The sequence below is a fragment of the Lacerta agilis genome, chromosome 12, assembly GCF_009819535.1.
Source record: "Lacerta agilis isolate rLacAgi1 chromosome 12, rLacAgi1.pri, whole genome shotgun sequence".
Taxonomy (NCBI): Eukaryota; Metazoa; Chordata; class Lepidosauria; order Squamata; family Lacertidae; genus Lacerta; species Lacerta agilis.
In genome coordinates, this window is record NC_046323.1 from 15,957,573 (window position 1) to 15,970,539 (window position 12,967).

At 45.6% G+C, this 12,967-nt stretch overlaps 1 protein-coding gene across 5 annotated transcripts in view; it reads left to right on the plus strand.

Moving 5' to 3' along the window:
- Positions 1–12,967, plus strand: part of NEK10 (NIMA related kinase 10) — a 107,611-nt gene that overhangs the window by 74,086 nt on the left and 20,558 nt on the right. For 4 of the 5 annotated variants that reach the window (XM_033165626.1, XM_033165628.1, XM_033165625.1 and 1 more), the window contains 3 exons: positions 1,351–1,399; positions 1,809–1,846; positions 1,951–2,091. In XM_033165626.1, the coding sequence (XP_033021517.1) occupies positions 1,351–1,399; positions 1,809–1,846; positions 1,951–2,091 (228 nt within the window). The remainder of the gene's footprint in view (positions 1–1,350; positions 1,400–1,808; positions 1,847–1,950; positions 2,092–12,967) is intronic. The other variant, XM_033165627.1, reaches the window with a different exon arrangement.

Below are 12,967 nucleotides of genomic sequence, written 5' to 3' on the forward strand. Positions count from 1 at the left end.
GCTTAGATATAGAATGTTCTAATGCAGAGCCAGAATGGTGTAGTGGTTAGAATGTTGGATTAAGACCTGGGAGACAGGGGTCTAATCCCCACTCAACAATGAAGCTTGGTGGGTGACCTTAGACCACTCACCTCAGGGTTGTTGTGCAGCAAGCAACAAACAAACAAACAAATGGAAACCTGGTAGATAAAATAGGAAATCAGAGGGACTGAAAATTTGTAAGAGCTACCTGTTAACTGCAGTAGGAGAGCAGGATAGCACCCTCCAGCTCCACACATGGGTATAACTTCGGAATTTCTAATATTAAGGCACTTCCACCATACACGCATCAGATTGGCTCTTGTGGTTTTGCACATTTTCTACAATGAGATGATAATTCCTGGGTGTTTTTTTAAGGCCTCCAGGACATCAAAAGCCTCTTGCAATGGTCTTAAAATAAGATGGGTTCAAAGTGACACACAGAAAACTTCCATTCCTGTTTCCCATGTATATCTTCACTTGTGATCCTGTATTTCTTTTCCAAGGTGCCTATTCCATACTTGGCAGTAGCTGCTGCATTTAGAAATCTGAATTTTAATTAATTTTTTGGAAGATTAAGGCTGGAAATTCTATAAATTAGCAAAGTTTGCGGCTTTAGTAGAAGACAACAGAATGTTATCATATGAAAATAATGGAGAGAGGTAATACCCAAAGATGATAATTGCTTTAGTTGTTTTAAACTAAGAAAGTGGGTACTTGATAAATTGAATGATGGTTATGAAAAGAATCAAAATTTCAAAAAAATAATTGGTGATATAATAGAGGAGAGGGCATTAACATTATACATTTACTTTAACATTACTTCTACCAGTGACACAACAGACACAGAAAGACAGCTCCTTTGGGGACATAAAAAAGAAACATAATATATTGTGCTATTTGAGTATCAGTGTTACAAAAATAATAAAAAGATTACAATAAGTGATAGGTGTGTAAAAATTGCAGTAGACTCTTTAGACACTGACGGAAAGAAATAGGCATTTATTGCCTGAAAAATCCTTTTGAAAGAGTAGGGTAGAAATGCATTTTATAATGAAAGCAATTTAGTAGGTTTGCACACAGCTGTTTGGGCAAGCTAGCAGAATTTTTCTTACGGTTCACTAGTCTGATTAAAATGTGATATTTAGAATCTGTGTGAATCATTATGCTCTGCATACATATTGGTTCACTTTATTTTTAGAGCTATCTTTTATTACTAGTTTCTTTTAAAAGTTGATATGATAGGATAAAAATGTTGGGAGACTGAATCTATTTCTGGCATCTGAAAATATTTCCAGCATTAAGAATATATCAATTGTGCTTTCATTACAGGTATTATAAAACGAAGCTTCAGCGCTTCTGAAAGACAGACTAACACAAGGTAAGCTTGCAATGTAAAATCTTTGGCCAGCTTTTATCTTGAGTTCTCCAAAGCTGTGACTGTACAATACCGCAGAATTTAGAAATGTTCAAAATTAGGAAATATTTTCCAGGATGTTGAAGTCACACTGGATGTCCTTACCAGCACTTAAGATTGCATGGGCACCTCTGAAATCTTTGTCTGCAAAGGCCAAAACCATTTGTCATGTATTTTTTAAAAAAAAGCTTCACAAAATAACATCCCAGCAAATTTGCTTTTTTGGTGTTCCACAGGGTGGGCACCACTACCGAGAAGGCCCTCTCAGTAGCAACCTCCCACCCAGAAACTGACCAGACCCAGAATACCACGTTGAGTTTCTAATACAAGGATTGTTGGAAAAATTATTATCAATATGCTTTCTGTTTTACAGAGATTATATTGGACTGCCAGGATCCAGACCAAGACCAGGTAATTTCACACCTGCAACTACAATGGAAATACTTCTTGCCGTTTCTGTACTCATTTAAAGTTTGTTATAGTTTCACACGCAGTTTCTTCTTTTATTCCTTCAGCTTTGCTACCCTTTGATCTGCTTCTGAAAGCTCCTTCGCTCATGTTCAGGGCCCACGTTCAGAAAATAGAGGACTCGTTAGTAACAGGGTGGAAGTCCCATAGCCTACCAGCTGTGATTCTCCGCAATCTGAAAGATCATGGTAGTACTCAATAGTATAATTTTTGCACTCAAAGTTATAACAGAACAAAGATTCTTTTCCAGTTTAGAAATAGTGTAGATGTATTCTTGAATAGAAAGAAATACATGGATAAAAAAACTCAGGAAATTCAAGTCAAAAGTTCCCCAGAGATCCTTGAAGCTTTACAGCAGCCTTCATCAGGCTGGTGCCTTTCAGATGTTTCCAACTACCACTTCTCCCCGGGTTTTGAGCCTTCTTTCCTGGGTGGTTCTCCAGCTGGTTCCTCCCACCATTCCACTGCATCCAACCAATCCATGACTCTGTGGCCCTCTATTTGAAACTCCACGACGGAGTGAGCTCCCGTTGCTCTTTCCCAACTCCTGCCAACCTAGCAGTTCGAAAGCACGCCAGTGCAAGTAGATAAATAGGTACCACCGTGGCAGGTTTCCGTGCGCTCTGGTTTCCATTATGGTGTTCTGTTGTGCCAGAAGTGGTTTAGTTATGCTGGCCACATGACCCGGAAAGCTATCTGTGGATGAACACTGGCTCCCTTGGCCTGAAAGTGAGATGAGTGCCGTAACCCCATAGTCACTTTTGACTGGACTTAACCGTCCAGGGGTCCTTTACCTTTACCTACCTAGTCCTCTATTTCAGCAATAAGATCTATTGTGTAGCACAAGTGCTTTTTTCTGGGGGGACTCAGGGGTACGCATACAACTAATCATTTTGTGAATCTTTGTACTTTTGTCCATTTACTATGTTTATTTCCCCCCAATTTGAACTATAAAATGGTGATATTCTTGAGTCAAAATGAGAGTACTATTATATATATATATATATATATATATATATATATATATATATATATATATATATATATATAAGCACTGTGCAGCACCTTGGCTGAAAATTACTTTTTAACAAGATCCATATTTTAAATGGAACCAGGGTTTGAAGGGCCAGAAACTCTAGATCTGCAGCAACGATTTACATACGAGACAAGATATGCCTTATTCTGTATGCCAACTGCTAACTCCAAGACTCAGGCAAAAGTCTTTTGAACTAATTCTCTCCCAGTCTTCTCTAGTAAGAACAGCAGCAGAGATGCTGTCCGGGTGAAATTACCCAACACATGAAACTGCATGTAAATAAAATCTGATGCCTGCCTTCCTTCCTTCCTTCCTTCCTGAAAACCACTTTTGGGGGAGTGGCATTACGGTATTTTCAGTTGAGGAGCTGCTGGGGTAGGTTTATCTTTCTCCCACACCAGCAGTGGCTCAATCCCCCCCCCCCAACTCCTGGTACTTCTGAAAATTGCCCCTGCGATGCTGCATTGCCACAAAGAATATTATTTTCTCGCATGCAGTTAAGTGCAACATAGCTTGGTTTTCCTCCAGGCCTTTTTTTTTTACACCTCCTCTTCTAATTGCTGTTAAATAAGGGGAAGACTTACAGTCTTGCTTTTCACACTGAAAGGGGGAAGGCTTATACGTCCCATTGCCTGTGTCTTACTATGGGTTTCATGACAAGGAATATGATTTTGAGAAATTTCAAAAAAGATAAGTAGCCTCTGAGAGCTGCTAGTTGCCTCCTTCTACCATAGCCCTTAAAATAAACCTAGCTCATTGCTAGTATTAATGATACCAGACTGTCTGACCTTTCATAGGTGCTGAAGAACATGCATTTATTTTTTTAGGCTATTTGTATCCTGGGTGCATCACAATAAAATCAATAAAATGACAACATCTCATTTCTTAAAAAAATACTGCAGAGAAAATACAATAAAACAGGATCAACAATATCAAACACAGCACTAATGCCCAAATTTCACCTGGCACCTGGATTTCGGTAGCATGGGTGTCAGCCACTCTTGGGGGGCACTGGGGTACCACGGTGGAAAAGGCCTACCCACATGTTAACACCCAGCGTGCATTTTCCAGTGGCAGGACATCCCCAGAACATCTCAGCTCACAAGCAGGAATATATAAAGAGAGGCGCTCACTCAAGTATAGTTCCCAAGCCCCTTAGGGCTTTACATGTCATTTGTGGAACCATGAATTCAGACCAGAAACTATGTGGCAGCCAGTGAGGAATTGAAGAACCAATGTCACATTGTTTTGGCTGGTGACATCACTGGCAGATTGAAGTTGAATCTTGACAAGACAGAAGTACTGTGTTGTGAGAGCAAGGAGCGGGCAGGTATGGAGGACTCCCTGGTCCTGAATGGGGCAACTGTGCCCCTGAAGGACCAGGTGTGCAGCCTGGGAGTCACTTTGGACTCACAGCTGTCCATGGAGGCGCAGGTCAATTCTGTGTCCAGGGCAGCTGTCTACCAGCTCCATCTGGTACGCAGGCTGAGACCCTACCTGCCCACAGAATGTCTCGCCAGAGCATGCTCTAGTAATCTTCTGCTTGTACTACTGTAATGCGCTCTACGTGGGGCTAGCTTTGAAGGTGAATCGGAAACTGCAGTTAATCCAGAATGTGGCAGCTAGACTGGTGACTGAGAGTTGCCGCTGAGACCATATAACACCGGTCCTGAGAGACCTGCATTGGCCCCCAGTACGTTTCCGAGCACAATTCAAAGTGTTGGTGCTGACCTTTAAAGCCCTAAGCAGCCTCGGCCCAGTACACTTGAAGGAGCGTCTCCATCCCCATTGTTGAGCCCGGACACTGAGGTCCAGCGCTGAGGGCCTTCTGGCAGTTCCCTTACTGCAAGAAGTGAAGTTACAGGGAACCAGGCAGAGGGCCTTCTCGGTAGTGGTACCTGCCCTGTGGAACGCCCTCCCATTAGATGTCCAGGAAATAAACTTTTGTGTTGCGAGGGGTCAGGAGCAATAAAACCCCTGCGTTCAGAAGCCACAAATCACCAAAATGGGTCCGGCAGGCTTCCCGATCGCGCAGTTCCAAAACACTTTCACCTTCATAGCAGAGTTCAAATGCACAGCGTTCTTGAAGCGAAACCCCCTGCAATATCGTCTTTGTTAATCAGCAGTCTTTAACAAACGTACACTGACTCCTCCACTGTCAGCAAAGCAGATTTATTGCAGCGTAGCATAACTCAAAAGCCCGGAGATGAGGCGTTCATGGCTCCTCTCCGGTACAGGCAAAAACGAAAGCAACCTTCTCACACAGACTTCAGACTCGGTCTGAGAATTATAGAAGTCTCATATTACAAAGCATAACATCACATGTCAGTTCCTGTGTGACGGCGTAGCTAGATCTGTGTGTAACCCTTTCAGATCCTCACACCCCCTCTCGCCGGACACACAGGGCATGGTGCAGGTTGTGGCCTACACCAGATACAAACCATTGCAGAATTCCCAATGCAGTTGGAACCCTAAAGGTTTGGTGAACCCATCCGCTAGGTTCTCTTGGCTTGGACAATACTTTAGCTTCACCAAGCCTGTCTGAATACTCTGACAAACATTTCTAAACCGGATGTCCAAATGTTTGGTTCTGGACTTGAACTGTCCAGTCTCTGCCAGTTTCATACAGGGCTGGTTGTCCTCCCAAACTGTGATGGGTAAACAACACTCCCCGTTGACTTCCTGGACCAAGCACTTGTAGAACTCCATCTCCCTACAGGCTTCAGATAACGCACTGAATTCAGCCTCTGTAGAGGAGAGAGCTAGAAGACTCTGCTTTCTGGATCTCCACCCGACCAGAGCCTCCCCGTACTTGACAACGAGTCCAGACACTGATTTCCTGTCATCCAGATTGGCCCAGCTGCTGTCAGACCAGCAAGAGAGCTGTGCTCCACCTTCTGCTGACAGCTTGAGGCGCCAATCTCTGGAACCTTGTAGGTACCTCAGTACCCTCTTGATGCCATTCCAGGCATGCACACTGGGTTGTGCTGCCTCCCGGCTGAGCAGATTTACAGCAAAGGCTATATCCGGTCTGCTCCACTGGGAGAGATACAACAGACTTCCAAGTGCTGACTGGAACACCTCGGGGCTCTGGAACGCAGAGTGTTCCCCGGACTGACTGTCCTTTACGTAACAAGTCTCCATTGGTGTTCTGACGCTGGCACAGTCAGACATCCTGAACTTCTCCAATAGCTGTTCGATCTTGCTCTCCTGACTTAGCAAGAAACTGCCATCCTCAGTCCTTTCAATTTTGACTCCTAGGTAAACACTCACTGGACCTAGTTCTTTGAGCTTGAAGTGCTTACTAAGCTCCTGTGCAAACTCCTGCACCTGACTCTCTGACTTGGCAAGGCAAATGATGTCATCGACATAACAGAGCACCAGAGTTTGCTCCTGGCCGGAACCTGCCAGGTAAAGACAACTGTCAGCAAGACTCCGCTGGAAACCCATGCTTTCCAGCGCTTGATGGAGACACAAATTCCAGTTCCTGGCGGACTGCCGTAAGCCATAAATGGATTTGTGTAGCTTCCACACGACATTTGGATTATTGCCCTCGAACCCTGGTGGAGGTAGCATGTACAGAACCTCCTCCAAAGACGAGTTCAGATAAGCGACGTCCACATCAAAGTGGTGCACTACAAAGCCTCTCTGAGCAGCTACAGCTAACAAAAACCGGAGAGTTTCACTTCTAGAAGTCGGCGCATACACCTCCGTGTAATGCAAGCCCTTCTTCTGTGTGAAGCCTCTGGCTACTAGCCTAGCTTTATACTGAGGTTCTCCAGTTGCTGTGGGTTTAAGCCTAAACACCCAGCGACTGCTCACAGCACGCTCGCCCTTGGGCAGCATCACTGTGGAGAACACCTTCAGTGCCTTCATGGAGTCCATCTCCTTCTGCATTGCCTGGTGCCACTTCTTGGCTTCCGGCTCAGGCAATTTCTGCACTTCCTCAAAGCTCTCTGGCTCACACAGAGCCATACAAGCCCACACGCTAGTGGCTGTGTATCTGTCAGGAGGAATTCCTTTCGTGGTCCTCTGGGACCTCCTCAGTGTGTCATTGGAGTCCCCCTCTGACCCAGACGAGCTGGACTCTGCCTGTGAGTCCCTGGCGTCTGGTGACTCTCCTACTGACCTGCTCCTCTTGGACTGTTCCCCTGAACCAGCCTCTGGAGACGTTCTACTGCGCTTGAACTGTCTTCCAGATCTAGCCTTTGGAGAAACTGGTGCACTCCGCGGCTCTTGCTTCGGAGTAGCTACAGGACGTGGTGCAACCTGGCCTTGGTTGGGTGCTCGGCCCGAACCACCAGAAGTGCCAGGAGTGGCAGCACCACCACCTCTCGGAGCTGGACCAACGGCCGGGGCTGGTCCGCCAGCTGGACCTGGTCCACCAGCCGGACCACCACCCAGACCACCACCACCAGCCGGTGGTGCACCTGCTTGTCCCACATCTTCAGGACCTTCCAGAATGTCAGTGAGAACTTCTGGATTGCCGTGAACACGTTTCCACCCCTCCTGCTCGCAGAACTCAGCACTGCAGCTGAGCACTACCCGAGACTGATCCTTCCCCTCAGGGTAGACGAACCTCCAGGCCTTGGAGGCTGGCTCATACCCGACGAAGATCATCTTTTGGGATCTAGGTCCACCTTTGCGGCGCTTGGCTTTAGGCAGCAGCACATAAGCCTGGCAGCCGAACACTCTCATGAAGTGAACCTTTGGCTTCTTGCCATACAACAGAGCATAGGGCGTGTCACCTACCACTGAATTGTAGGTGCGGTTCAAACAGAAAGAAGCACACTTCCATGCTTCAGCCCAGAACTTCTGAGGCAACTTAGCATCGAAAAGCATGGCTGACACCGCCTCTTGCAGCGTCCTGTTCCTCCTCTCGGCAACTCCGTTCTGGGGAGGAGCATATGGAGCTGACAACCTGTGCTTGATACCTTTCTGGCGGAAAAACCCTTGCAGTGTGGACCCTAAGAATTCCATTCCTCGGTCCGACTGAAAGCTGCGAACTTTGCAGGAAAACTCAAGTTCAACCGCAACGACCCACTCCTTGATCATGCTGGCCGCCTCCCCCTTGTGTTTGAGCGGAATCGACCATCCTGCTCTCGAGTGGTCGTCCGTGAGAGTTAGAATGAATTTGGCTCCGCCCATGCTGGGCGTCGGGAACGGACCACAGAGATCTGCATGAACTAGGGCAAAACACTCCGTGGTGACTCTATCTGATCTAGGAAAATGGCACGTTTTTACCTTGGCCTGTTTGCATGCAGCACAGTCAAGAAACCGTGAGCATGGTGAAAACTCGCACCCTTGCGTGCTACCTGGGGCCTTCTTTACGTACTGCCAATTCCTATGAGAAAAGCGTCGATGCCATAAGTGTAAACAATCACGATGCATCGGCGTATTCGCGCACAGCGCCTGTGCTGTGTCAGAGGTACTGTTACCTGTTTCCAAAACAAAAACTCCATCATCATTACAAGGCACACTGACCAACAGTTTACCCCCTTTAGAGATGGTACAGACATCATTCTCCAAATGAACCACATACCCATCCCTTAAAAGAGAAGACACAGACAATAAACAGCGCTTCATGCCTGGAAGAACAAAGCATTGAAGATCAGCCTGTAAAAAATCAACAAAGACAGTAGCTTCAGTCTGTAGCTTTTTCTTTGAACCATCAGCAAGGGAAACTTGTTTGCCTCCAACAATGTCCTTGCAGTCCCGAGCATGGTCACCAGATGGCACAAAATGGTGAGATGCTGCTGTGTCAATCATGAACTGTAACTTAGCAACAGGAACGTCCTTGACGGTAGCCATAGCAGCAGCAAGATGACGTGGGTTTCCTCCAGACGATGAGCCCCCACCTGTGCCTCTCCTACGTGCGTTTCCAGGCTTGCCGAAACCTCTTATCTGTGTGTTTACATTAGCAGCGCCTCTGGCCTTGCAGTCTCGTTGCAGGTGGCTACTCGAATTACAGAGATAACAGCGACGTGTAGCAGCATAGGCCTGCACAGTAAAATCATGGCTTTTGTTTCTAGCTGCCCCCCCTCTCCTGCTGGGAACAGGGCAGCCTCCAGCATATCCATTGCCGGAGTCACTGTGCCTCCTACTCTCCTCCTCCTGTAAGCGTCCCGCAATCAACCGGAGATTAAGATCTGCAGCAGGCATGGCTTCCAGAGTGAGACAAAGGCTCTCATACTCATCAAAAACAGAAGTGAGCAAGATATACGACTTCTGCTCCTCCGTATACGTGATGCCCAAAAGCCTCAGCTTTTCCAACGTGGCTATCACTTTTTGCACATGTTCTTGGACGCTCTGTCCATGAGCCAGTTTTAAGCCATACAGCTGCCTGGTCAAATTGATTTTTGCACCAGCTGTAGGTCTCATGTAAATTCCTTCCAGCCCGGCCCAGATAGCGTGGGCACTCTCAAGTCCAGCTATCAGGGGCAATTGGGAACCTTCCAGGGCCATTATGAGCATTCCCCTGGCTCTCTCATCCCTGCGTTGCTCAGCTTGTGCAGCTGCGACCGCTGCAGCTCCAGCGCCAGCAGCAGCTTGGACAGGGGGGTTTCTCAGGCATTCACTAAGCCCTCTGGCAAGAATCCAAGCTTGGGCTTTCACTCTCCATTCCAAATAATTTTCTCCATTCAGTGGAGGAAAGGGGCAGGAAAAGGATTCATTTCCTTCAGCAGCGGCAGCCATTCTCTCCCCCCGGGGCTTTTCTACTTACTGCTGTAGAACTCAAACTCCCGGCTCCGGATTAATGGCGTCGTCCCACCAGCGAATGCTTGCCAGCCCTGGCTGCACTCCAGCTGGGTTTCACTGCCTTGGCACGCTGTCCATTCCTCCCTTTGAAGACGATAGCAGGCAGGCAATTAGCAAAGCCATAACCTTTTGCCCATAACCTTTTGTGTTGCGAGGGGTCAGGAGCAATAAAACCCCTGCGTTCAGAAGCCACAAATCACCAAAATGGGTCCGGCAGGCTTCCCGATCGCGCAGTTCCAAAACACTTTCACCTTCATAGCAGAGTTCAAATGCACAGCGTTCTTGAAGCGAAACCCCCTGCAATATCGTCTTTGTTAATCAGCAGTCTTTAACAAACGTACACTGACTCCTCCACTGTCAGCAAAGCAGATTTATTGCAGCGTAGCATAACTCAAAAGCCCGCAGATGAGGCGTTCATGGCTCCTCTCCGGTACAGGCAAAAACGAAAGCAACCTTCTCACACAGACTTCAGACTCGGTCTGAGAATTATAGAAGTCTCATATTACAAAGCATAACATCACATGTCAGTTCCTGTGTGACGGCGTAGCTAGATCTGTGTGTAACCCTTTCAGATCCTCACATAAACAACTATCTGACTTTTAGAACACATCTGAAGGAAGCCCCATTTAGGGAAGTTTTTGATGTTTGATGTTTTATTGTGTTTTTTTTTATATTCTGCTGGGAGCTGCCCATTTTTAAATTTTATAAAAAAATTTTGCATCAGCTGCAGTTTCTAAGACATCTGCAAGAGCAGCCCTATGTTAAATGCAATCTAGTATGCCAGGATGAGAGGTTATCAGAGGATGGGTCACTGTGGCCACGTGTTGTGGTCGTATTAGAGGCCACCCCCAGACTATGTACCTGAAACCCTGTCAAGAGCAAGCCATTCTCATATTTCCAAGATCCAGACACCGCCAAGCTACAGCATCTCTTATCAGTTTCAGTTTATTTGCCCTCATCCAACCCGTTGCAGCAGCCAGATCCCAGAGCAAACTTAGCAAGAAAAGCAGCGATGGAGTTCCAACACAGGAACCGAAGAATGCATGACAAATTGTGCTCATGTTTATGCTGCTAATCTCTGAGCTTGCCAGATCAGGGCATCTTACTCAAGTTACAAATACCTAAATGCAGAGGACATTACTCTTTTTGCCATAACACAAAATACTCCTTATTAGTAACCCTCATCCTATTTCATGAAACACGGCCTAGTAGATATATGTTGCATTTATAAGGGGTTCCCTTCTCTTGCCCCACCTAAGAAGATGGGAGACAATACCCTTTCAAAGCATGATTCAAATGTGATGCATCCAATTAAAGTTTGCAGCTTTTGTGGATTGTTGATGCTCACGGAGATGACATAACACATATGGAATAAATATGACCTTAATATATGCAATAATTAGAACCTTTTGGTATTTTGATTGCTAGATCCTACTTTTTTTGTCAAGCAGTATATTTTGCTTTGGGAGGACGCGGGTGGTGCTGTGGTCTAAACCACAGAGCCTAGGGCTTGCCAATTGGAAGGTCGGCGGTTCGAATCCCCACGACGGGGTGAGCTCCCATTGCTCGGTCCCAGCTCCTGCCAACCTAGCAGTTTGAAAGCATGTCAAAGTGCAAGTAGATAAATAGGTACCACTCTGGCGGGAAGGTAAACAGTGTTTCCGTGCGCTGCTCTGGTTCGCCATAAGCGGCTTAGTCATGCTGGCCACATGACCCGGAAGCTGTCTGCAGACAAACACCAGCTCCCTCGGCCTATAGAGCGAGATGAGCGCCGCAACCCCAGATTCGTCCACAACTGGACCAACGGTCAGGGGTACCTTTACTTTATATTTTGCTTTATCAATGAATGCTTTATAGCTTATTATTTAACTATTTTTGATTGTCAACAGGTTGAACGAGCAATATTCTTCCACTGATTCTTAGAGCTTGAATTAATATTTTCCCTTGAACGGCGCCCAGTTATGATGACTTTTTAATTTAAGTGGCCGGTGCCTGTTCTGTTTATCTGTGCATTGTTAAACTCTCAATACTTCTACTGTGTGCCATTTGTATTGTGTGCTTTGCTGAATTGCTTAGCAGAAATAGTTTGCTTGGGTAAGTGAATTAATTGTTGGCCAAGCTGCATAATACCTGATCTTGATCTGAAATCATATTGAAAGACGTTACAAAGGCGTTTCGGCTAGCAATGGCAGTACCGTTCTTCAGAGTTATTGAAGGGAATGTTCATCTTTTCAAGAATAGTATTAGCAGCAGTATCTTTCTGCACAATCAGTGCCCAAAAGGGAAGGAAATATTGGGATCGGTCAAGTGTAAAGCTCTGCCAAGCCCCACAAAATGCCTCTTTTAAGCTTTGTCACATAATAATCCCATAGGTGTTGTTGGTACAGTGACTGGACTTTGACAAAGGCATGATGCTTAGATTCATTTTGATTCTTACCTCCCCGCCCCCCTCAGAAAACCTGCAATCCTCTTTTTATTTAGTATGACTTTGTATTTGATAAAACAGTTCAAAACCTGCCCACTTTAATTTGGGTTGGGCTGGATCTTTCCAAGCCTTTTTTTCTTTTTTTAATAGAATTCTGGGAATAGGTTTGAGATTTCCCCAATAATTTGCCAAAGCTTAGAAAAACTCATATTGTGGGACTACATCATCAGCTCAGTTTCTTCTCTCTCTCTCTCTCTCTGTCCCCTTTGCCAGCACACCAGGAAGAAGAGTCAAGACAACAAAATGTGGATAAATAGGTTGTATTTATTAAATAAATAAATAGAGAATAAAAAAGAGGGCAGGGCGGAGCAAGCTTAAATAGCCTATCACCACCTCTTCCCATTGGGCGAAACAATCCATCAGGCCATAACATTCTCCCCTAGGGAGATACCACCTTTCCTTTTCCAGAGGAGGAGGGGTGTGGCAAATTCGTCCCTTCCAGAAATGGTGGGAACGGCACTCTCATACTTATAAGCTGCTGGGTGCGGGGAGAGGTGAGACAATATCAAGGAGTCTTGCAAAAAAAAAACAACGGTTCTCCCTAGCTTTCCAGCAGTGAAGCGTTTTTTAAAAATTATTTTTATTAAGTTTTCAACAAAAAAAACAAAAAAACAGACAAACAAAAAATTACAACTACAACAAACTAAGAAAAATACACACAAAAACAATATCAAATCCATAAAATGGGATTATCCAAATCCTGTGACACCACCTTCCTTAAATTTTCTTTTCAACTGCATATCATTTCTATTCCAAATCCCCCCCCCCCCAATATCCTGTACTA